This window comes from Lytechinus variegatus, chromosome 1 (assembly GCF_018143015.1).
Source record: "Lytechinus variegatus isolate NC3 chromosome 1, Lvar_3.0, whole genome shotgun sequence".
In the NCBI taxonomy this organism is placed as follows: Eukaryota; Metazoa; Echinodermata; class Echinoidea; order Temnopleuroida; family Toxopneustidae; genus Lytechinus; species Lytechinus variegatus.
In genome coordinates, this window is record NC_054740.1 from 91,512,864 (window position 1) to 91,535,896 (window position 23,033).

The 23,033-nt window shown below is 38.6% G+C and overlaps 1 protein-coding gene across 3 annotated transcripts in view; it reads right to left on the reverse strand.

The window, feature by feature from the left end:
* Positions 1 to 3,712: 3,712 nt before the first annotated feature.
* LOC121428502 (glutaminase kidney isoform, mitochondrial-like) overlaps positions 3,713 to 23,033 on the reverse strand; it is a 50,342-nt gene continuing 31,021 nt past the window's right edge. For all 3 annotated transcript variants that reach the window (XM_041625165.1, XM_041625158.1, XM_041625173.1), the window contains 8 exons: positions 22,635 to 22,752; positions 21,710 to 21,886; positions 20,539 to 20,670; positions 19,507 to 19,602; positions 18,835 to 18,973; positions 11,392 to 11,455; positions 5,053 to 5,175; positions 3,713 to 3,771 (listed from right to left, as the gene is read on the reverse strand). In XM_041625165.1, coding sequence (XP_041481099.1) covers positions 5,076 to 5,175; positions 11,392 to 11,455; positions 18,835 to 18,973; positions 19,507 to 19,602; positions 20,539 to 20,670; positions 21,710 to 21,886; positions 22,635 to 22,752 — 826 coding nt within the window. In that variant the 3' untranslated portion in view covers positions 3,713 to 3,771; positions 5,053 to 5,075. The remainder of the gene's footprint in view (positions 3,772 to 5,052; positions 5,176 to 11,391; positions 11,456 to 18,834; positions 18,974 to 19,506; positions 19,603 to 20,538; positions 20,671 to 21,709; positions 21,887 to 22,634; positions 22,753 to 23,033) is intronic.

Genomic DNA, 23,033 nt, shown 5'->3' on the forward strand with positions numbered 1-23,033 from the left:
AAATGAGAATGGGGAGAGAAAAATTGTCTAAGAATACATCTCTCGATCCTTTCATTCTTTTTAATTCAAATAGCATTACCTACCATGGTGATAATTACTCCAATGGAAAATTATGTTAAAATCCCCCCCCCAAAAAAAAAAAAACCCCAAACCTACGACTTCTAAAGCTTGTTCTTGCATTCTTCATGTTTTATTACAAAGATAATTCATCCTCAAGCTTATTCAGCAGATCCTGATTGATTGGAGAGAATGTGAAAGGAATTATTCAAAAGAACATGTTATCATAGGAACCTCACAAATCAGCTGAGCCGCATAAAATTTGAATTTAGATTTGATGTATTCACACAAGGAAACAAATCATGTTCTTGGTAAATTTGAGAGGTTTCTACATAAACACGATCAGCTTTCTGAATTAAAATCCTACTTTGTAATGATCCTTTCATTTTTGTGGACATCTAGACAACAGCAATTGTAGCTTCAAGCAAACTGCTCTTTTTTTCTCCCTCCCTCTCAACCCCCCCCCCCCCCACTTCTCTCTACCTCCTCTCCTCCTTTCTCTCCCCCTCTTTCTCTAATCCATTCTACCCCTCTTCTCTCCTTCTTCACTCTCTTCCTTGCATCTCTTCAACATTCATCTCTCCCAAGACTAATCCATCACTTCCACAAAATGTGCCTTTGAGATAAATGTGAATACTTACAATTTCTGCCCTTTTTAGAATAAAAATTAAAAAGGTAATCAAACTCTTACAATTTACAATACTCATGAAATTCTGGATGCAATATATTTTAATAACATGGTACATAAGATTTCAGCAACAGTTATATTCATTATTTAATAATGATTTCTCAATTTATGCAAAATGCCGTTCATTCATTCCGTAAAGCAGTAACTGCATGAACACTCACTTCAGCAAGACATGATAAAGAATTAGTATGAAATTTCAAAAATTTCAATATTTTCAAGTATCTTACAATTGAGGTAAATAAAAAAAAATACAAAAAAAGACAAAGCACTGCATGAAATTTAAAAAGTCTGAACATTAAAGAGAAAGATGCTAGCGTTACAAATAGCGTACTATTTTTAGTATTCAAGCAATATACTTCCTTCACACTTTATTTTAGGAAAACAAGCATTTTTTTTTACAAAAGCTGCAATAGAATTTTTGATTATTGTAAAGAGAAAGTAAATTCAACAAATTATCATTTGATATTTCTGTAAATATTTATAGAGGTATATCATTGCATTCACATTTATAATTCATAATTACCATTACAAAAGTAATAAAAAAAAACCATATTACATGTAAATTTGTATCATGATTTACAAAAGAATTTTTTTAAAAAAAGATAATTTGTGATGTATACTAACTTCAAGCTATGCAGTAGATTGACATTAATAATAGGGTATTGATACCTACTTTGTATAAGCTTCATTTATCACACTATGACACCGGTAACTCTACCTAGGTCCAATCTCTTAGGACCAGAGATATCTGTTTGACTTGGGCAAAATTTTACTTAGAAGAGGTATATAACATGTTTTGAATAATCTGGTATAAAAAATTGCTTCGACTTAGGCGATTATTCGACTTATGGAAGGTTGACTTAGGCAGAGTTAACCTGTACTCGGTTCTGTATAATAACCCCCCAAAATGTCATGAATATTGCGGTATTGAAATACATCATCAAGATGCATATATTTTGACTGAATTATGACATTTACAAAACCATCCAGGGGGTAAAGTTCTTTTAAGTAAAATTCATGATAGAAGAATCTCCATCTTCCATGAATATTTCTGTGAGTAAATTTTACACTGCACTACATCTACTGAAACTAATTGCACACAAGAAATAATGTTTCAGAAGATACGAAGTGGTACTCAGCTGGAACGCTTTGATTACATTACCTTTCTCATATTGACCACAAGAAGATTAATTTACATCAATGAGCTAAATTTCAAATATGGGTAAGAACATCTTTACAACCCTGAGATCATAAATTAATCATTTTGCAGAATGTTTTTTTTTCTAATGCCCATCTAACTACATGAGAAACTTCATATAAAATAAACATGCAGCATTAGAGAGAATTAAAGATGATTTCAGCTATTACAACACTTTACCTTTTCAGGGCTTCACAAATTCCTATGAATTTTCATTGCAAAAATTTGTTGCATAAGACAATTAAGACAATTAAACTAATGACAAATATGAAAATGGTATGAATAAAACTTACCATTATGGTGGGAGACTCAAAAGCAAAGGTTGGCTATTATCTGAAAAATATGGTACATGCTTATCATCCTTAAAAATAAATTTGTCATGTTTTTACAGTTTGGGGTGCTCTCTAATTAAATCCACACCATGATCATTGTAACACAATCCACCCCTCCCCCTCATTTTTATCCAATAGATTTGGTATAATTTTTAAGTCTATGTTAGATTTCAAAACTTAAAACTCTCTGATAATACATAGTACTGAAACAGACAAATGTTGTTTAACCACATCAAAGTTGAGGTACAGTTTGAAAGAAAAAAAAGAGACTGAAGTATAAAGATTGACTAAGTAACCCATTTTTAGTTTCTCTTTTTACAAACTAGATGTGTTGTGAGTTCTATAGGACACAGCTTACCCCTCTGCTTCTCTTAAAAAAATGAGCACAGACCTTTGACCTATGTCCTGTGGACTATGAAGACTGACAAATTTTCATTTTACCTGTATTTTAGTGTGATGCACCTATACACCAAAACTATGATTTCATGATACTAGTTTTTATACAGAAACCACAATTTTAGGATAAATGGCTGAAGGGAAGGATGGACAAAAAAATGATATGGTTGACCTTCAAAAACATCTGCAAGGAGATAGATTAACTTACCATTTTCTACAAAAAATATATTTTCAAACAAGTTGACAAAGGAATTGATTTTGAGCATGAACAGTACTCTAACATAAGTTTGGAAGGAACAGCTGGTTATTGCTCTTTACACATTTTGATAAGTGCACTACCTCAAGATATGACATTAAAACAAATAAAAAGAGTTTCACGTTGCAAGATACAGAGTTATTGAACATATTTTCCCTCCAAAGATCTCAGCAGCGAATTGTACAAAGCTACATGCAGTGTATTTTGTCTGCAAGAACACATAATTGCTATACCAAACATGATTAATAACCTCAACTTTCAAAATATTCACTTTATACAAAGACATTGTCTTAAAGCAGGCATTTGATAGATTACACACAGGACGTTGAAGGGAGGTATAATCGCCCAAGAAATATCGCCTATCTTCTTTCAGTGTATGAATTACCCATTATTGTCATGGATTGAAGGATGAAGAAAATGGGTGCAAAATACTCACTAAGAGCCAAGTCCTAGATAGATTAATAAACATAACTTGGTTAATGCTCAAAACCATCACATGCTTTCTTGGTTGTTCATTACGTATACTGACTGTGAACAAGGTTTCAATGAATTTTGTGACATTTCAAACCTCTCCTTCTAAATACTCCCTAAACCCGACAAAACCCAACCGATACCAGACCTCTCTACGTCCAATGGAGTGGTTGCTCCAAACCCAACCAGAGTAATAACTAATCAGTATGGAAGAATAGGATTGACTAGTCCTCTCTACGTCCAATGGAGTGATTGTCGCAAGCCTAACCAGAGAAACAACCAATCAGCATGGAAGAACAGGATTGAAGATAAGAATATCTTGCCCAACATATCAATACATAAGATACAGCTGCTCTTCCTGATTACACATGAGCTGAAAAGAGAAAGGAATATTGATAAATTTGAAATTAAATATGAATTTCCTTAAGAAAGCAACATCTAAGCTATTGTCTATAGAAGCTTAAAAGAGCCACACAGAGGTTCATAAAATCATCTTGTCATGTCTTCATCTTTTAGAAGAGATGATCAGATGGCAAGATCTTGGATCCAAGACACGTGATCATCTTTTCTTAAAAAATGTAGACGTGATGAGATCTCAGATCTTTTCATCTGATCATCTCTCCCATCGGATGTAGACATGACAAGATCCGAGATCTCGTCATCTTATCCTTTTCACTAAGAGATGTAGACATGACAAGATGATTATATGAACATCAGGGTGGCATTTTTAAGCTTCCATAGTTGTCTAATCAAGGTTTGTTATTAATTTTGCTGTAGCAGCACAGATATCACACAAAAATGAGATCATAAGAGAGAGGGAGAACACAAAAGCAAAAGAGAGCAGGGAAACAAGAGGAATAAAAGAGAAGGAAAAAGAGGGAAGAAAGACGAAAACAAAGGAGGATGAGTGTGTGATCAATACTGATAGGAAAGTTTTTTTCTTCAGCTTTTCTTTCAGCTCGTACTTCTTTTTTATCACTTTTTCTTAAAATATATCCCTCATCTGATATATTGCCATTCTCTCCTTACAAAGCTGCCGGCATGAGGGAGATGAACTTAAAGATTTAAAGGGAATGAAGTTATGAAGAATATTAAGGAAACTATCAGAGGAAGGAATAGCTCTTCAAAAAAACAAGATGCATGAATCACTATTAATTAAATCAAACGAGTGGGCAGGGTCCATAGAGCAAACAAAAATCACATTCTTGATTACTGAGTAGGATCAATGACTGTTACAAGCCTGACCTGGGATTTTTATTGGGGACTTCGTGTTTAATGGTCGGACCTCACAACCCTTTCATTCAGCCAATGAGATCAAAGGATAAGAAAAAATACTATGATGTTGGCATCTGAGTTTTGTAGTCTTTGAATATTTTTGTGTTTTTTGCTATGCTTATGAATATTTAGGAGGATTGGTTGATGAGTATAATGTAATATGGTATTACTTATAAACTAAATACCTGAGAGTAATAAACTTGCGACATTTCAATATGTTTAATTCAAAGAGTCATTAACACTTCGTAACATTTTTTCTGTATATGTTGTTATATAAAGCAAGTGGTTGATTCTACTTTTTGCCCTCCTTAAGACATTCTTAGTATTTGTCTTCCCATAAGTCCCATACATCAGTATAGCAGGGTAAAATAATACTTACAATGATTGACTGAACCTAATTTCTCATGGTTGTTCCTGTCTTCTTGATTTAAAATTCTCTAGCATCTCAACAACATCGGTATGTCCAAAGAGTCTTGCATCATCTATAGGGGTGTGGCCCCATCTGTATAGGATGATAAACAATAATTGATTCTTAGCATCTTTTGGGAGTATTCAGCATATGTAAGGATGAGTTAAGTATGACTTAGAGTCGCACTGAAATGCCGACGCATACATGATATGCAATGCGCAATCTTATTGATCAATACGCAGTAGTATGCATCCTCATGGTATGATCTGACCAATGGGGTGATGCTTTTTATACCCCATGCAAATAGACATTTAAGTGCAACTCTAAGTCATACTTAAATCTTTGTGAAACACCCCCTGTTGCAGTGAAAGTTGCAATCAAACAACTACATAAAATCATACCCAACTTTATTTTCAACCAATCAATAGCATGCATTTGGGACTTGTGATTGCTTTTTGCTTAATTGTCATATATGTATACATCATATATTACACTCTAGGAATGGGATAATCATGAGGTCACTAATGATTTGCAAAAATTACTAATTTTCATTGAAAGTTTATTCTTGATATTATATTACTGTCTCAGAATTTTATTCTCAATCCTATTACATATTTTTCTTCACCATTTGGGTAAAAACTTCCGTTTGAATATGTTTTAAGGAAGATGACTGCTAAAAACACAATTTTCCAGTTTGATTTTAAATACACCATTATAATCATTTTTAACACAACAACTGTGACATAAGAATGAAGTATTATTATATCAAGTCAATTCGAGATGAATTTTGCTGCTTTTATTTAATTTCATGTCTTTATTTTTTTTTTTTAAAGGTACTTGACACTGCAGTGGGGGAGGAGTGAAATAACATCACCATGGCAATCTTTCAGAAAGTTTTTTAGCTTCTATGACTCACACATCAACAATAGTTGTATGATAATCAAAATGGTAGAGATAATAAAAACTGAAAACACAGTTGGTATTGCAAAGAAAGTTAAACAAAAGCTTAAAAGTCGGCGGTGCATCAAAGAGTGTTCACATACTATGAACAAGGTTCATAAAGCTCTACCTGGAGTGGGGGACCAAACCTTGTAGCCACTTTTGAAGAGTTGTTCAATTACAGTGTGGGTCAGTATTGTTTTGGGTGACTCACATAATAGGTTAAAGTGGACATCAAACAAGGTTAAGAATGGAGATGGTATAGATAAAGGTACTAATAGTGACTCATCATCTAGGGGCAGGGGGGCGGGGTAGGAAGGGCTGAAGGTTCATAAGTGGCCTGGATACATGATGGAGATAGAGAGATGGGCTAATAACTTAAATATTGAACACTAATTTCATCCTCAAAAGTATTAATAGTTTTTCATCAGTCTTTTAGCAAATCCTTTTAAGGAATCCAAGAAATAAATGGTGTCACTAGGTGTGAACGAGAGGGTTAGAGCCAGGGACTTCAGCAACCATATTGCAATCTCAGGCAAGTGAAGCTGCACCCTTTTACAGTCAATATATTTTTGTAGAGAATATACACACCTATTTCCAATAATTAATATACATAAATGGGGAGTTTAATGATATAGTGGTGAACACATGGAACAATGTCAAAACATAGGAAGGAAGACAAAGAGAAATAATAAGAGAGAAAGAGAGAGAGATTTAAAATATAGAGAGAAATGAAGGGGATACAAATTAAATTAAAACAATTCAACACTGCAAAGACAATTTAAAAAATGAATTGGAAAAAAAAATACATACATACATTACAATAATCAAAGAATTGAGATTTAAAAACCTCAAGTGGAGACAAAATGGGGATTAAATCTCTGAATAGGAGTGTATTGACTAGAACAACATCTTGATTGAGATAATGACTTTATGATGATGAGGGGGTGAGGTCAGGGATTAAATCCTCAGGGCAAACTTCTTTTTTTAATCTTTCCCTTTGGTAACTTTGTTTTAAAGTTGTGTGTTTGATCTTTAAACAGATCAAATGAAACATTGTCCATTTTCAAATACTTTCTAGTTTTTTAAATTGTTTTAAAGAAAATTCTGGACAATTAACTATAATAAATAATTTATTCTGCAATAAGCATTTTCCAGCATGACTGTATGTTGTAGAAAGTACTTCCAATGGGAGTTATACATGCATGTTCCCATTGTTTTGTGGTCCATGCTTCAAATGAGAATTTCAGCAAAATTGTAAATAAATAAATCCTGAATTGACATTTAATGAAACATTAATTTATTGGTTAACTCACACTAATAATTGGTATTTTAAATGAAAAATAACTTTGAATTTTTTTTTCTCAACAGAAACTTGCGATATTGTTTCCAAAATTTGGTGCCTACATTTTTTTCCAAGGTGAAATAAACTGCATATGTGATAATAATATTATCCAAACATATCGAATTTACACAATCTATGAGATTTCAATCTATGATATGCAATAACGCAGGCCAAATCAAATCAACAATATAATATAAGCATCATTCCAAAATAAATTGACGTCAAGATTATTATCCTCCTGTAGTCCAACAGAGTAAGAAATTCCCTTGTGCTGATTCAGAGCTGATATGTTGACATATCAGTAAATTGGCAACCTATGATCAAGTTGACAATCACTTCTGATGCAATTAAAAACCAGTTACATGCACATCTCAAAGTTTGTTTGGAGAGAGCAAAGAATAAACAAAATAATGGAGGAAGGGATTCCCAACTAAGACATTTCAAAGTCAAAGTTACAAGTGTTTATCATCTTGAGGGATGCAATAAGCAGATAATTGGATGCCCCCCTCCTCTTCATTAAAGGTGATGTAAATTTAGTCATCATCATTACAATGATGAAATGGGAAACAGCGGTTAAAGATTAAATCGTAACTTTTAAAATTTGAGACAAATTTGCTATCACTTCTGTACTTTTCAAATAAAAAAATAAAAAAACAAAAATCTTGATAGGCATTCAAATTCACAGTGAATATTTACATTTACTTTGAAATTTATGGTTGATCGGATCCGGATCGGATCGGATTTACCCACTTGATAAATTTCACAAATTAACTTTTTCAGCAAGAATTCTCATACTGCTTAACTTATAATGAATTTTTGGGGTAAGCAATGTTTTCAATTTTCATTAACTAATTTTGTACTCGTAGGAGACTGAGCTTGCATATATAAGGGCTGGAGAACATGGAAAACATTTGTTATAGCAAAATCTATTATTATTATTATTATTGTTATTCAGGTTAAATGTTAGACAAGATTGAGGAATGCTAGTATATCAAAGGGTATTTCATTCAGTTGTCTTAATGCATTTAAGTTTTTTACTTGAGAAGATGACAAATGGATGGTTGTTACACAGAACAAAATAGCACAAAACAGTATCAGCATTTATGCAGATGAAACACTCCATGTTACTTTAACTCTGGGAGAGTCCACATTTAGGGCCAAGACCATCCTAACTGCTAGAGGTGTTTCCTTATGACATAGACATAGACTGAGTCATTGCCAAACTTGGCACTCCTAGACTTGCTGGCAACATCATCCTGAAATCTAGAACTTAAGAGCTTTTAATTGATTCTTAATGAGGTGGCATCATGCCACTCATGGAGCTCTATCAAGTATGTGTTACTTTGGTAGAATGAACACCAACATCTAAATACTGTTTAGATGAGTGGAGTTGTAACTTCCTTGATAGTTTTTTTGGTGCATGTGTGTAAATGGGAGTGGGTATGCAAACAAGTCGACATTTTTTCTACCCCTGCCCCCCTTAAAACACTATTTTCAAATTCTCCTTTATCTTCTAAATGCCATCTTTCATTCATCTTTCCATTTTGCTTAAATGAATATAAATGTAAATTTCATACTCATGGTCTTTTATCTTGTACACATTTTCATTTGTTCTTTTGTTATTTAATATTGATTTTTTTCTTTTAATCTATATGAGGACATGTGATACATGGTATACTGACCTCATTCAGTTGAGTCTCATATATGTCTATCAACCAGAATTATAGCAAACTAACCACTAACCACCAATAGGTTAGATAACCTGATAACATACACATGACAGACACATCTCCCCCATATCAGGCTTTAAGTTTGGTTTTAACTGGGCACACAAATGATTTTTGAAGGATGTGCATTTTTATGAAAATAGCAAGGTGTAACAGTCTTATTTCATGCTGCAAAAAGTTGCAAAACCACCACAGAGGTTTGGAAGCTTTACCACATGATCCAAGCATTGTTTTACAAGAAACAATACAATAAACCAAATAAATTTGGAATGAATTTTCATATTTTTGTAAAGTGTGCAGCAAGGAGGAAATGGGAACAAATGAAGCCATTTTGTTTCAGATATCAGAAATGATTACACTGACTCACTGGTGATCTAAGTGTGTTGTTTTATCTAAAGACAACAGGTTAATTAGCCCTAATCACTTTATGACCACCAGAGCAAATATGAACTCTAGGAGATAACAGCTTTAATCCTATGGCCTACTGCTGGCTATTGAAACCACTAGACAAAGTTTGATCTTAAACTCATTGAATGACTTCTGATTGATTGAATTGATTGATGGATGGATAGACAGAAGGACTGACAGACTGATAGATCAATGAATATCTGAATTGATGAACAAAGTATCACTGCAATGATGGCAGGCTTACAAAACAAATAATCTAATGATAAGATACATTAGAATGATGGAAGAGGGATAGACAGATAGGCAGACATTCATGTATATGTAGTAGATGGATAATAAAGTACATAAAAAAAAATCACCATTATATTGGTATTATTGGTAAGTCAGGTAACTAGGAGGTTAACTACGGTTCAGGTGAAGTAAATAAAGATAGATAAAAGATTTAGTAAGTAAATTATATAATTATAATCATGAAATCATATGGTAGTAATCCCTTCATCTTTTGCTTACTATTAATAACTTTGCAAATAATCAAGCAGTAATTATGCAATCAATAATTTTAACATTCTGACTGATCCTCCAATAATTAATACCTGGTCTGAAATATATTTGTACTGATCACACAATTGACACAAATATAAAAATAGACAATGAAGCAAATCAGGATTTTTAATTTTTATTAGCTCTCAACTTAGGGTTTTAATTACATTATTGCATAACAATAAGTATTATACATTCGTTCTCTCCCTCTCTCCTATTCACTTTACTGAATTCTCTTGGTTTCTTTCTCCCTCCCATTCATCTGTCTTCCTACCGCTTCCAATCTCCTCTCTCCCCTTGCCCTCCCATCATCTCTCACTCCAATGTCTGTCTTTCTCTGTATTGTCTGCATCTCTCCTTGTGCACAATCTTTTTCTGGTTTACGCTATCAGTAACATCATGACAATCAATGCATTACTGTTGCCTGGCTACACAGATATCATTCTAATCAAGAAATTGTAAGACATTCATAGGGTACTTCATACACCTCATATCTGATAAACTAAACTGTGTGCATTATGAGTCATACGGTTAACAGACACTGCTTCAATGTAGATGTAAGAGGGCAGCAAACAAGAAACTGTAATGGTAGATAGAAGATGGGTATCAAAAGCTAGGGTACCTGTTTCTTTCTTTAACTCAATAAACATCCTATTCTGGGTTTGACCTAAATTAATATGGTGAACATTTTGAGCCAAACTATCTACGCTATTAGAATATCATGTATCATAATTCTTTCACATCTTTCGATATATATACTGGTCCTGATAGTATCTTTCTGGAAAAACTTGCAAAGTTAATCTTAAATACTCTGAAGCATAAAAACATGAAAAGTTCTTGACGGTTCTGGATATTAGTAATCAAGAGATGGCAGCATTTTACAATTAGAAAATATACATTTGAGAGGGAATAAGATGGTAGGAATACTCAAGTACATGTACAGAATTATCTTCTTTCTTTTTTGCTTTTATTAGAGTATGGAAATGGCCTTAATAAAATTTGTTAGATGAAGAAAATGTATGTCAGGGATGAAGGCAAGGGATATAAGAGTGAACTGCCATAGCAGAACATTTTTTAAATGAACAAGAACTACATCATCATCATCATCTCATCATCATCATCACCATCACCATTATCACCACCATCACAACCAGTACCTTCATCATCATCATCATCATCACCACCACCATCATCATCACCATCATCATAATCATCATCACCATCATCATCATCATCACCACCACCACCACCATCATCATCATGTCATCAGTATCAACATCAGTATCAGTATTTTCATTATTATGAATTATTACAAGTTCTATCATCATTTAAATGATGGGTCTAACTCACCTGTCTAGTACATCAAGACTTACACTGCACTTCTCAAGTAAGAACTCCACACATTCTAGATGACCTGTAAATAAACAAATAAAACAGAAAAACGATCAACGTCGTTTCCTATGCAGCATTTAAATAGTGTAATGGACAAAAATAAGCTTTTTGCCAGAGAAATGAATGACTTAGTTTATGTAATTTTTGTTATTGTCAAAACAATATTAAACATGCAATGCTTTATACTTACTAATTTTCTTGTAGAATGCTAAATGGTGTTGACACATTCCCAATAATTAATAAGTATCATAGTAGCCCCTACACCCAAACATCATATCTTAGTCATCCTTTCCATAAAGTCTAAGATCTGCTGTTTGACTTATTAGGGAAAAATTCTTATGGATTTTACAATTGACTGTGGTTATGAGGGACTCAGATGTAACTATTTCATTACACCAATGGCAATACGTCTAGATTCAATTACATGTAAATACTTTGATAAATTATGAAAATACTTACCTGATTTTCTTATTTACGAGATAACTCATACATCTACTTGATTTGCTAGTTCAGCCCTCTGGACTGCCATACCCGAATAGAACTCCCAAGGATTTAAAAAGCGCGAGCGCGCCCTCTCCCGTTCAGGCTTACTACCCATGATCACCGCGCAACTAGCGTCCATCTTCCTCACCTTTCGCAAGCCCATACGTTGAAACATGTTGCTACGCAAGGCGGAGGGTCGGTGGGAGGGTATCAAGTAGATGTATGAGTTATCTCGTAAATAAGAAAATCAGGTAAGTATTTTCATAATTTACTTCAATAACTCCATACATCTACTTGATTTGCTAGACCAGCACGGACTCAAACCGTAGGGAGGCATGTTTTCAATTGTAAGCCTAAGAAAATTTAAAAGAAAAAACAAAAACAACGAAATTTAGGGAGAGGGGGAAAAAGCCGCAGCTGCTTTAAGCGCCGAAGCAGCAAATCTCGCCTCGCTGGACGGAATGTCCTTCAAGTAGAAAGAAGTGAAGGAGTTAGTTGAGCGCCAAAAGGCGGCCCTCAAAAATGTCCTCGAGAGGAATGCCCTGTATACTCAGGAATACTAAGTATCATGGGCCCTCGGCCTAGTGTCAGGAGAACAACATCACCTGCTGACTAGAGCGTAAGAATCGAAATTTGTTGAAAATTTCAACAAGAATCGTGATCGGAAAACTGAAGCTTTTAAGGCTCAGTAAGTGATCAATCGACCAACCTGAGAAGGCGAGATATCTCAGAACCCCTACCGAAATTTAAGCGTGCCGCTTGCTAGTAACTAGCATGCGACTAGCAGGGCACTCGCTTAATAAGCGAGTGCATGCTAGCGAACAGTCCCTGCTCGCTAAAAGATCGCTTAACTATTACTCTGCACGCATATCACACGCTTATTAAGCTAACCGCATGCTAGTTACTAGCATGCCGCAAGCTTGCGCAAGCTAGTCGCACGCTTCCCGCAAGCTTGGAAATTTCTGTAGGGGAAGCCTCCGCGTGGGAGAAAACGCCCAGAATTCGATATCTGTCTCAAATGCGTGAGGGCAGAAATCTGCAGAATTCTGATAGAGAGCTGTGGTAAAAAGTTACTAGCGGTCCGAAGGGGACCAGGAACGACGGAGAGTAGGGATTTAGGAAGAAAACCACTCGTAAGGCAGACAAGGGTCGAGAAAGCGACTGAGTGCCATCCTGTTAATAAGGAATGCCGCGGACATGTTGCCTATGTAGAATAGAGCAGTCTGGTCAAAACAGCTCAACCGGGCGTGTCAGGGATACAGCGCGGTACACATCACGACAAAAGTGTGTTAGACCGAGTGATCGAGAGAGAACTCAGGATCCCCTTTCTCCCATACTGATTGAAGCACCCATCTGAGGGTGCAGTGCCCGCGGTGGAAGAGGTGGCTTGGCTCAAGCCACCATCGCCGAGAGAGCCCGTGAGGCTAGGCTGCGATGGCTGTCCGCTGGGCGGGGGAATCCCTAGCAGCAGCAAGTGTACGCCAGAGGGAGCTGGCGAAAAAAAAATCTGTCACGATATTACGTGTAAACGACCATCAAGAGATGCTCTAAACGAACAGACATCGCCAGATATGATACCTCAACCGTTACATTCCCAACGGAATCGAATGAGGTAGCAACGGCCCTGTCCTATCAAGTTAGGGACGGAAACTGGCTAAGAGTGTCGAAGTCCTCGCTTGAAGAAACAAGCGAAGGAGACTTGAGGAAGTAATCACAAAATTTCCATCAGTCTGCGGTGAGAACCAGTTGTTTATGAAAACAGTCACAAGGCCTGTTTCTCAGGTGATCGTAAGAGCGAGCACCGCCGGCGCCGGTTGCGGCAGCGTGGAACAGTCCGATATCGGTAAGATAAGGAGCTCCAAAAAGCTGCGGGGGGGGGGGGGCGGCAAAAATGACGCCCTAAGCAGCGGGGGATGAGAATCTAAATTTCTAAAAGAAGAACTCCAGTGAAGTAAATCACTTACATGGAGAGGCTCATCCACAGTCGGCCCGAGAGAAGGCGGGTCGTAGTGATCGTGGTTAGGAAGGCATAAGCATACATCCATCCACTGTTACATCATCCTCGGTCGTGCGGTGACCCTGGCCACATGCCTTGCATGGAAGGAGGATGAAAGCAGCATGCGGGGCGACTCGAGTGTGCCGTGAAAAAATTTCTAAGAAAGAAGCCGATTCGACTAACGGGCACGGTAAAGACATCCACCGTAGACCACTCCGCACAAGGAGGGAGCGGCGGAGACGCCCGCAAGATTGACCCACATAGAGGGCAGTCTATAAGATAGACAGTTAGAGCTCGACCGATGGTCTGGCGGTGTACAGTTTGGTGTGAACTCGCCGACCCGGTACGGTGGGTGTGCCCAGAAAGTAGGCATAGAATGCCGACAGAGAATCCTGGGGCTTTAAACAAGTTTGAACGCACGTACATAGCCAACAATCTCATGAGATGTACGGCGGTTACTTTCCTCCGAGATGATGTTTACCCAACCGGGAAAGACTCGGGGAACAGCTGTGAATGTCAACAGGAGGGATATCTAGCATATGAAAAGCTGATTCCTTCCACGTATTCGGTGCGGGTGCTGCCGGCGGTGTCCGGGGGGACGACCGGTGATGGCAGCTCGGGCAGGGTTCGTACGAGCCGCCCGAATACGAGACAAATAGGTTAACATAACCATAATGCATCGGGTGGTGAAGGCATAGCGATTATTAAGCACAGGAGAACTTTTAATCGCCGTGACATTCAGATCCGATATACATACTCATAAGCTCGGAGAGCTATGAGATAGTGAGACATACCGCTGAGCGGTGATGGTGCTCATATCAGAGTCGCCCTCTCTTCAGCGGCGATCGCTGGAGAACGGGTGTCTGTACTATAGCCCTGACTCTGGCGTTGCAAGGGTAGGAGCTAAGTAAGACAGGGCACCCTTACTTTCGAATAGAAAGTGAGGTTCAGGCCAGAAAAGCGACGGTCCCGTCGCCTGGGCGGACGGTCCGCGGACGTGATAGGTTGTCCTCTCAAAGCAGCCAAACATTCTCACGAGAGAAGTGCGGCATGCGGTATGTAAGAGATTCATACCTCCAATCTACGGGCCCGCTTAGGGGGAAGAATGGAGAGGGTTACCGCTGAAGGAGTCGTCGCCGTATGTGAGCTTGACGTAGAGGGCGAATTCGGGAGTACCTGCATAATAATCGCCCCCCCCCCTGCCTCTGCCTTCTCGCTAGCCTCGAGAGGCTTGAAAATTTCGAGACGGCGGCGCCGGAGCCTGGCGCTTCCGGGCAGCAGCAGAGCGGGGGTGGGTTTACACCCACGGAGCTGGCGGCTTCCTCGTCGTAGGAGCCGCCTCGTCTAGAGCGACCCCGTCACTCTCCGAGACCCCCAATTCGGCCGATTGAGCTCGGAGCGCCTGAAGAGGCGGGGCGAGAAAATATGGACTCCCTTGCTTCATCAATACCCCCGCTCGGAGGGTAGATGTGAGGTAGATACTTGTCAAGCAGCGCCTGAGCGCTTACTGAAAAGTCGCCCGCGGGATAGGGGTTGTCCTCGTAAAGGGAGTCTCGCTCTATGGACTGAACCGGGAGGTTGTCCAGTAAGCGCCGGGGTGGCCCCGCGTGTCGGCTGGGACACGTGCTCTGAGATCGACGAAAATGCTGGAAAGCACACGCGATCTTGGGGCACCCGGTTAGTCGGTGCACTGGCTGGCGATTTAACAGAATCGCTCGAGGATTTCCCGGGTGTCTGGTGGTTATTGCCCACTTGTCTCGCTTGATGCTCAGGGGCATCAGCGGGGTGAGTAGACGTCGAGGGTGGGGTGAACCCGCACTACTCGAAAGCAGAATGTAGCAGCATGAATAGCTGTGACATCTGACCACCGACACAAGGGTCTGAAGGAGGGACGCCCATGGCAACAGGGCTGGCCGACCTCACCTTCGACCTCTTCTTCTTCGCGGCCTCCGCCGGTGTGGCCGGGGCAGAAGAAGGCACAAGAGGCACGGGTGATTTCTTACGATTTGCCGCCCCTGGCAGGGCGGCCGTCAACAACGAAACTTCACCCGAATCTGACGGGGTCAGATTGTGGTCACAGTCTGATGTGTGACGCCTCTCGCGGTAGCAGAATGTAGCAGCATGAATAGCTGTAACATCTGACCACCGACACAAGGGTCTGAAGGAGGAACGCCCATGGCAGCAGGGCTGGCCAACCTCTCCTTCGACCTCTTCTTCTTCTTCTCTTTCTGCGGGCTCCGCCGGCGTGGCCGGGGCAGAAGAAGGCATGAGAGGCACGGGTGATTTCTTACGATTTGCCGCCCCTGGCAGGGCGGCCGCCGACAATGAAACTTCACCCGAATCTGACGGGGTCAGATTGTGGTCACAGCCCGATGTGTGACGCCTCTCGCGGTAGCAGAATATAGCAGCATAACATGTATGACTGTAACATCTGGCCACCGATAAGAGGGTCTGAAGGAGGAATGCCCATGGCAACAGGGCTGGCCGACCTCTCCTTCGACCTCTTCTTCTTCTTCTTATTTTGCGGGCTCCGCCGGCGTGGCCGGAGCAGAAGAAGGCACAAGAGGCACGGGTGATCTCTTACGATTTGCCGCCCCTGGCAGGGCGGCCGCCAACAACGAAACTTCACCCGAATCTGACGGGGTCAGATTGTGGTCACGATCAGATTGTGGTTACAGTCTGTGTGACGCCTCTCGCGGTCAGGGGCTGGGCGATCTCTCCCGATGCTGTCAACGGAGGACGACTTATACGGCAGAGATCCTGACCTGTGCCGGGGGGAGAGAACCGCACTCTCCCTCCGGACTTCTGGTGACCCGGTAGCCGGTGGGTCGCATAGCCCTATGGGTGCTGCGGCGGCAGGACCTAGTTTAGGCTTGGAAGCCTTGGCTACCACTTTTTCCTTTGTCCGAGACCGTGGCACCACAGTCTTGGCCTTCCTTCTCTTAGCATCCGACCGCAAATTCGGAATGCTGATCGACGCACCCTCATACTCACCGCCGCTGGGCGCTCACCGCGGCGTCCCTCCTGCTCGCCTGGAGGCGGCCGACTTCTGTAACTTGCAATCGGGACGGTCCCCGTGGAGGGCACCAGGTCCTCTGGGGCTGTGTTAGTCCCATTCAAAGATACCTCTCTCTACCCTGAAAAAGGAAAAACAAGAATTTTTCTTTTTCTTTTTTTTTTTTTTTACAAAGATCTCGCTTAGATTAAAAGTGGAGACCGGAGTGGTCTTTCCCTCCTCCTAAAAGGAGTTTGTTTGAGCAAACAGAACAAAACAAGAGGGGAGGGGTAGGGAGGAAGAAGAACCTAAGAATAGTTTAGGTATCTGCCTGTAAGAAAATAAAAAGGAGGTCGGAGACTTTGAAAAAAGAACTCCTACAAGGTTCCCCTACTATATTCTCTTTTTTTGTGCCCGAAGGAAAAATTCGAAACAAAAATTCAAAAATGAATGCAAGTTCAGAAGAGAAAGAAGTTTCCACCTGCGAAGAAACACAAAAACAAGCATTTCAGAGCAGGAAGAAAAGGGATTGAGAGACAAATAATTCCTAGATAAGAGAAATTTTACGATAATTTCCAAGAGGAAAAAAAAAAAAAGTAACCTCCTGTGGAAAGGTAAAGAAATTCAGAACAGGAGGAAGGAGGAACGTCTCTAGTAACGATTCCAAGAGGAAGAACGACACAGTAAATCCTCAAAGGGAATCGTAGAGCCCGCCTGTCGAAATAAAAAAATATATAAGACTAGGAGGGAAGAGGGAATTGAACGAAGAAAACAATTCCGGGACAGGTCAAAAAAATTTCTAACAGGAAGGAGACCCCACCTGTAAAGAACAAAAAATTTTTTTTTTTTTTTTTTTTTTTTTAGGGGGGATTGAATAACCAAACAATCATCAGGTATAATTGCGTAAGCCGAATTAAACAATCCCCGAAGCGTCTGTGAATAAAATATTAATCAAGAATTTTATTCAGAACAGAAAGGAAAAGGAATTGAGCTTTAGGATCCGCCTGTGAATAAAATATCAATCAAGAAATTTATTCAGAACAGAAGGAAAAGGAATTGAGCTTTAAGATCCGCCTGTGAATAAAATATCAATCAAGAAATTTATTCAGAACAGAAGGAAAAAGGAATTGAGCTTTAAGATCCGCCTGTGAATAAAATATCAATTAAGAAATTTATTCAGAACAGAAAGGAAAGAGAATTGAAGAATTAATCAATCAATAATCAATCGAAAATCTTAATAAATCAATTCCAGAAAGCAAGGAAGGAACAGAGTTGAAGATCCCAACCTGCAAAAAGAAATAACAATAACACCCTCGACAACAAAGTGTAGAGGCTGTCTAGAATTTAATTCAAAAACGGCACCAAAAGCCACCACGCTTTGAACGTGAAGAACAATAACCATGACAGGTGGTGAAGGCTTGCTGCCACGTAGGCAGGCCAAGCCCGGTGCCTCGCGAACGCGCTAGCGATGCGGCGCGACGAGAACGTTAGAAAACAATTTAAGTGTCACCAAAAACACGTCTAAAAAGTCACGCCAAGTGTAAATTCTGAACACAATCTTACACACAAATGGAAAGATTGAAATTAAAAGGGAGAATGCACCACAGATAAGCGAAAATAATATACCAAAGCTCAAAAAGATTTGAGCTCTTAGGAGACTTATCTGAGCACGTCTTGACAGGTGGCTTGCCGAAAGCAAAAGAGGAAGATGGACGCTAGTTGCGCGGTGATCATGGGTAGTAAGCCTGAACGGGAGAGGGCGCGCTCGCGCTTTTTAAATCCTTGGGAGTTCTATTCGGGTATGGCAGTCCAGAGGGCTGAACTAGCAAATCAAGTAGATGTATGGAGTTATTGAAGTAAATTATCTTCTGGGAGGAAATTTGTCATAAGCATTGCAATATATGAGAATAAAGTTGAAATATTCTACCTTCTGCAGCTGCAAGATGGAGAGCTGTCCTACTATCATAGTCACTCTCAGACATGTCCATACCTTGGAGGAAGTACTGCCTCAAAGCACTAGCATCACCATTATAAGCACCAAACAATAACTTCATGATCCTTGTTGCCTAAAGTGTAGATTAAGAGAAGGTTAATGATTTAAACCCCTTGAATACCGGTACTCAATTCTGCAATTCAATAAGTATTGATAGGGAACAACAGCCTGATTCCAGCAGGCGATGGGTTAACCCTTAGACTATTCAATTCTATAATTCAAGAGACTTTGTACATGGACTATCCACTTCAACCACTAATAATGTTTGAGATTTCAAAGTTTGAGGATTATATCTGCAAGTTTTAATCAATACTGCTTCCAAATAAAATAGAGGCATTACAGGTGACAATGCTGCAAGGGCAAACTTAAACACTAAAAATCTATCAAACTCTATTCTCTATCACTATACAATTTTGTAGATTATATCCCAGACAACCTGCGTGCCATTTTTCTGTGCAATCGTGTGATCGATGGCCAAGATCTAAAACATGATGAAAACTATAACATTCAGGTTTATATACAATGCACTCTCAGCTAAAAATGACCCAATCAAATCAAGGTTTTCAGAAGTTTATTACAATAGCTTATAACACGTCATTGTCTAACCTGACTGTGTGTTCTTTGCGTAACAGGGTCAATCTTCTTAGCTGAATGATGTCTCAAGTTATCATAGTTGTGGAAGTTAAAGTGTGTCACCAGATCCTGCAATGATAAAGATTGTATAGTTTTATCCTACAATATATTGTAGATATTCAACACACACCTGCATCAAACCAAAACACAATTGAATTTCATATACTCAGGCTACTTTATATTTGTTTGTATAATACTACAAACAAACTTTTTACAAAGGACTGATCATGGTAGTGATGTTGATGATTTTCTCAAACTGAAATATTTCCAGTTATTTGTATCAATTCTGGGAGTGGCAAATGATAATATGCTCTTCTTGAAACTTGTCGGCAATATTTATAGTTTTTTTACTGTGCTCTTCCATAATAAAATATTGCTTCTTTTCCCTACTGTGAGTCTACACAGTAGCATTGTCAACAGTTGTGTAAATTTGGTATGACAGCTGAAATATATCACACTGAATAATGAATATTGTCAACACCACCATCAAGATCAAATATGAGATGGTAAAACTACTAGCTATATACAAATACCTATAGAAATAAATTTCCTTGGCAAGTACAAATGGTAATTGCAACTGGGCAGGAGCCCATTTCATAAAGTTGCTTGCAAGCTTCGTCATAACTTAGTGCACAACTGGTAATCCTTTTCTGCCCTGAATGACAAACCCTAAAATTTCCATCTTAAAAAAACACAAGAGTTTTTTATAACCCTAATCAAATCTTCAGAAATAACAAACTTTGCATGCTTCTTAACAAAGAGTATATTAATCTACATAAATTGGATTTATACCTCAAATAATGGGGGAAAAAATGACTAAGAATCTTATTACGCAGAAGAAATGGTCACCAATCCTGTGTTAAGTTGCGAGTAACTTATCCAACAGTATTATGAAACACAATCCACACCCTAAATTCTACTTTGTCAATTGCTGAATGTAACTTTGTCAAAATGTCACTACTTGTTTTTAATTGTGGATTAAATGGATTTGACCTTGACTCATACCTGACAGAACTGAATACCTCTGGTGCTGTTACCATAGCTATCAAGCAGAGGAGACCACATCATTATACCCATGATATTAGGTACTACCAGCATCACTCCACCAGATACACCTGATTTAGCTGGCATCCCAACCTGCATTGCACGGATACAACATGAATGGAATGCTTTATACCTCTGCTGGGTGTTTCATAAAGCTGTTTGGAAGTTAAGAGCGACTTTAAGAATGACTGGTGAACCTTTCTTTCGCGTGTAACCATCGTCAATGAATATACCATTTACCACAATAAAGGATCACCAGTCGTTCTTAAAGTCACTCTTAACTTACGAACAGCTTTATGAAACGGCCCCCAGGTGTCGATCACTACCTCATCACTTAGCAATGTACAAGTGAAATAGCAAAGGGGGCCTGTTCCATAACACTTGCTATCAATAGTAAAAGTTTACTTTCAGAGATCAAATGGCAAGATTTTAATAAGTACCAGTATTCAATTGCGAATGAGGTTAAGCTTTAGTGAAGGTGGTTTTACAACCAGAGAAAATCTTGGATTTATCACATAAGTCAAAATATGGATTGTATCATCATAAGTTTTCCTCTGTTGAAATGAGAACCTATAATCTAAAATCTTTCATGTAACTTGCATCATCTTGTCCTGCGGTTGTTCTTTTTTTTTGGGGGGGAACCAGCTTTTTACTATTCAGACAAGCCACAGGATGCATAATGGCTGTCAACAGAAAATTGGAAATTGTTTTAAATATGCAATGTAAGGGCAGCAGTGCACATACGAAATAGGTCAACTTCAAGTTGTCAATTTGAAGACATACATCATATTCAATAACAATGCATTTCGATGAAGCTTTGGTTTAAAAAGCACAAAACATCAACAAAATAAATAGATATCAAAGCAGGGAAGTTTCATAGAATAATCAACCTTTTTTGGGTATCCAACCTGTTTTTCTTACTTTCACTTCACAAATTTCAATAAGCCATGATAATTTTATGGAATTTGAACTAGAAAAAAAGAGAGTCAAATCATTTGGGGGTCAGACGTATATACTCTATGTAACTGACCAGCAACATATGTTTTACATGACATTTTAAAGGGATTTACTAATCTCTAACAATCTCTGAATGATATATCAATCTATATGTCTTTTAGGGTGACATACTTGCCTGGAAAGCAAACTGTCCTGAGAAATCATACATTCCACAAGATAGCATGAGACTGAGTGTGTCTCTAACAGCAACAGATTCAAACACTTTCTTGCCAGTCAGAGGACAGATCCCACCATTGGCAAGGGTAGCTGCGATGACGGAAGCTGACTCACAATTCACTTCCAATGAACAGATCTAATACAGATGGATAAAATGAGAGCTCATGTATTGCACAGATATTGGAAAGAACACCATCCAAAGGTGGAAAAGGGTACTGACAATAAAATGGAAGTAGTGTATTAGATCTAAATCTAATTCCCTGCCTTCGAAAAGCAGTTAAATGGCAAATTGACAGTCAATTATCTTTTGGAGTTTTATATCCAATCATCACAGCCTCCCTTATACCATTACTCAATATCATTAGTTGCCCGTTCATACATCATGTAGCTTGAGCACAATCAAAAAAATGAATTCAGGAAAAACACTTGTGAAGTACCCCCCTCCCTGCAAGTGCTAAAATGACATTGTTTTATAGTCTTTGTAGGCAAATTTATACTAAGCTTAGAATACTTTGCTCACATACAGGTATTTTTATGACACAACTGGGCGTTGTGGTATGCGCCTGTAATCCAAGCTGTGGGGAAGTTACAAATCGATGCAGAGGTTCGAGCCCTGGTCACGTCTTTCGGATGGTGACGTTAAAGGTCGGTCCCAGACGTAAATAATCATATCTGATTGATACACGTCTGACAAAACTCAAATACACACACACATATAGTGGGAACAGAAAAGAAGCCTTAATTTAAAAAAAATAACCCAATGTGGAATTTTAGAGGACAATAATTGATGATGTCATTGGTATAGCACATGCTCTGTGAATGGAGCCTCAGCACATTTAAAGAGATTAGAAATTATGCCCACGGTCATCTATAGTTTAACTGACCTGGAAGTAAAGGTCAAGTGTATCTACTGGATCAGCTCCAGCAGGGAAACAGTTGTAGTCCTGGAGAAGATAGGCCAAAGCAAAGTTCCTGAATCCTGTCTTCTTCTCTGAAAGAAACCTGAATATGAATTAAATATGTACAATTTAATGACAGTAATATTGCTTGTTAAAAACAGTTGACAAACAAGTCCAAAATAAGGATATAAGTGGAAACAGGTTATTTCATTATTTTGTAGAAAACATGCATGGTAAAGAAAAAAGGGACAATTTGTTATGTAAACTTAATATGAAATTTACAGGGGGATATACTCAAATTAATAGTTCAATTCATTTCCCATGCTTTGTATCTGATGAAAAGGCGCTATATAAATGAAGCGTATTATTATTTTTATTATCATT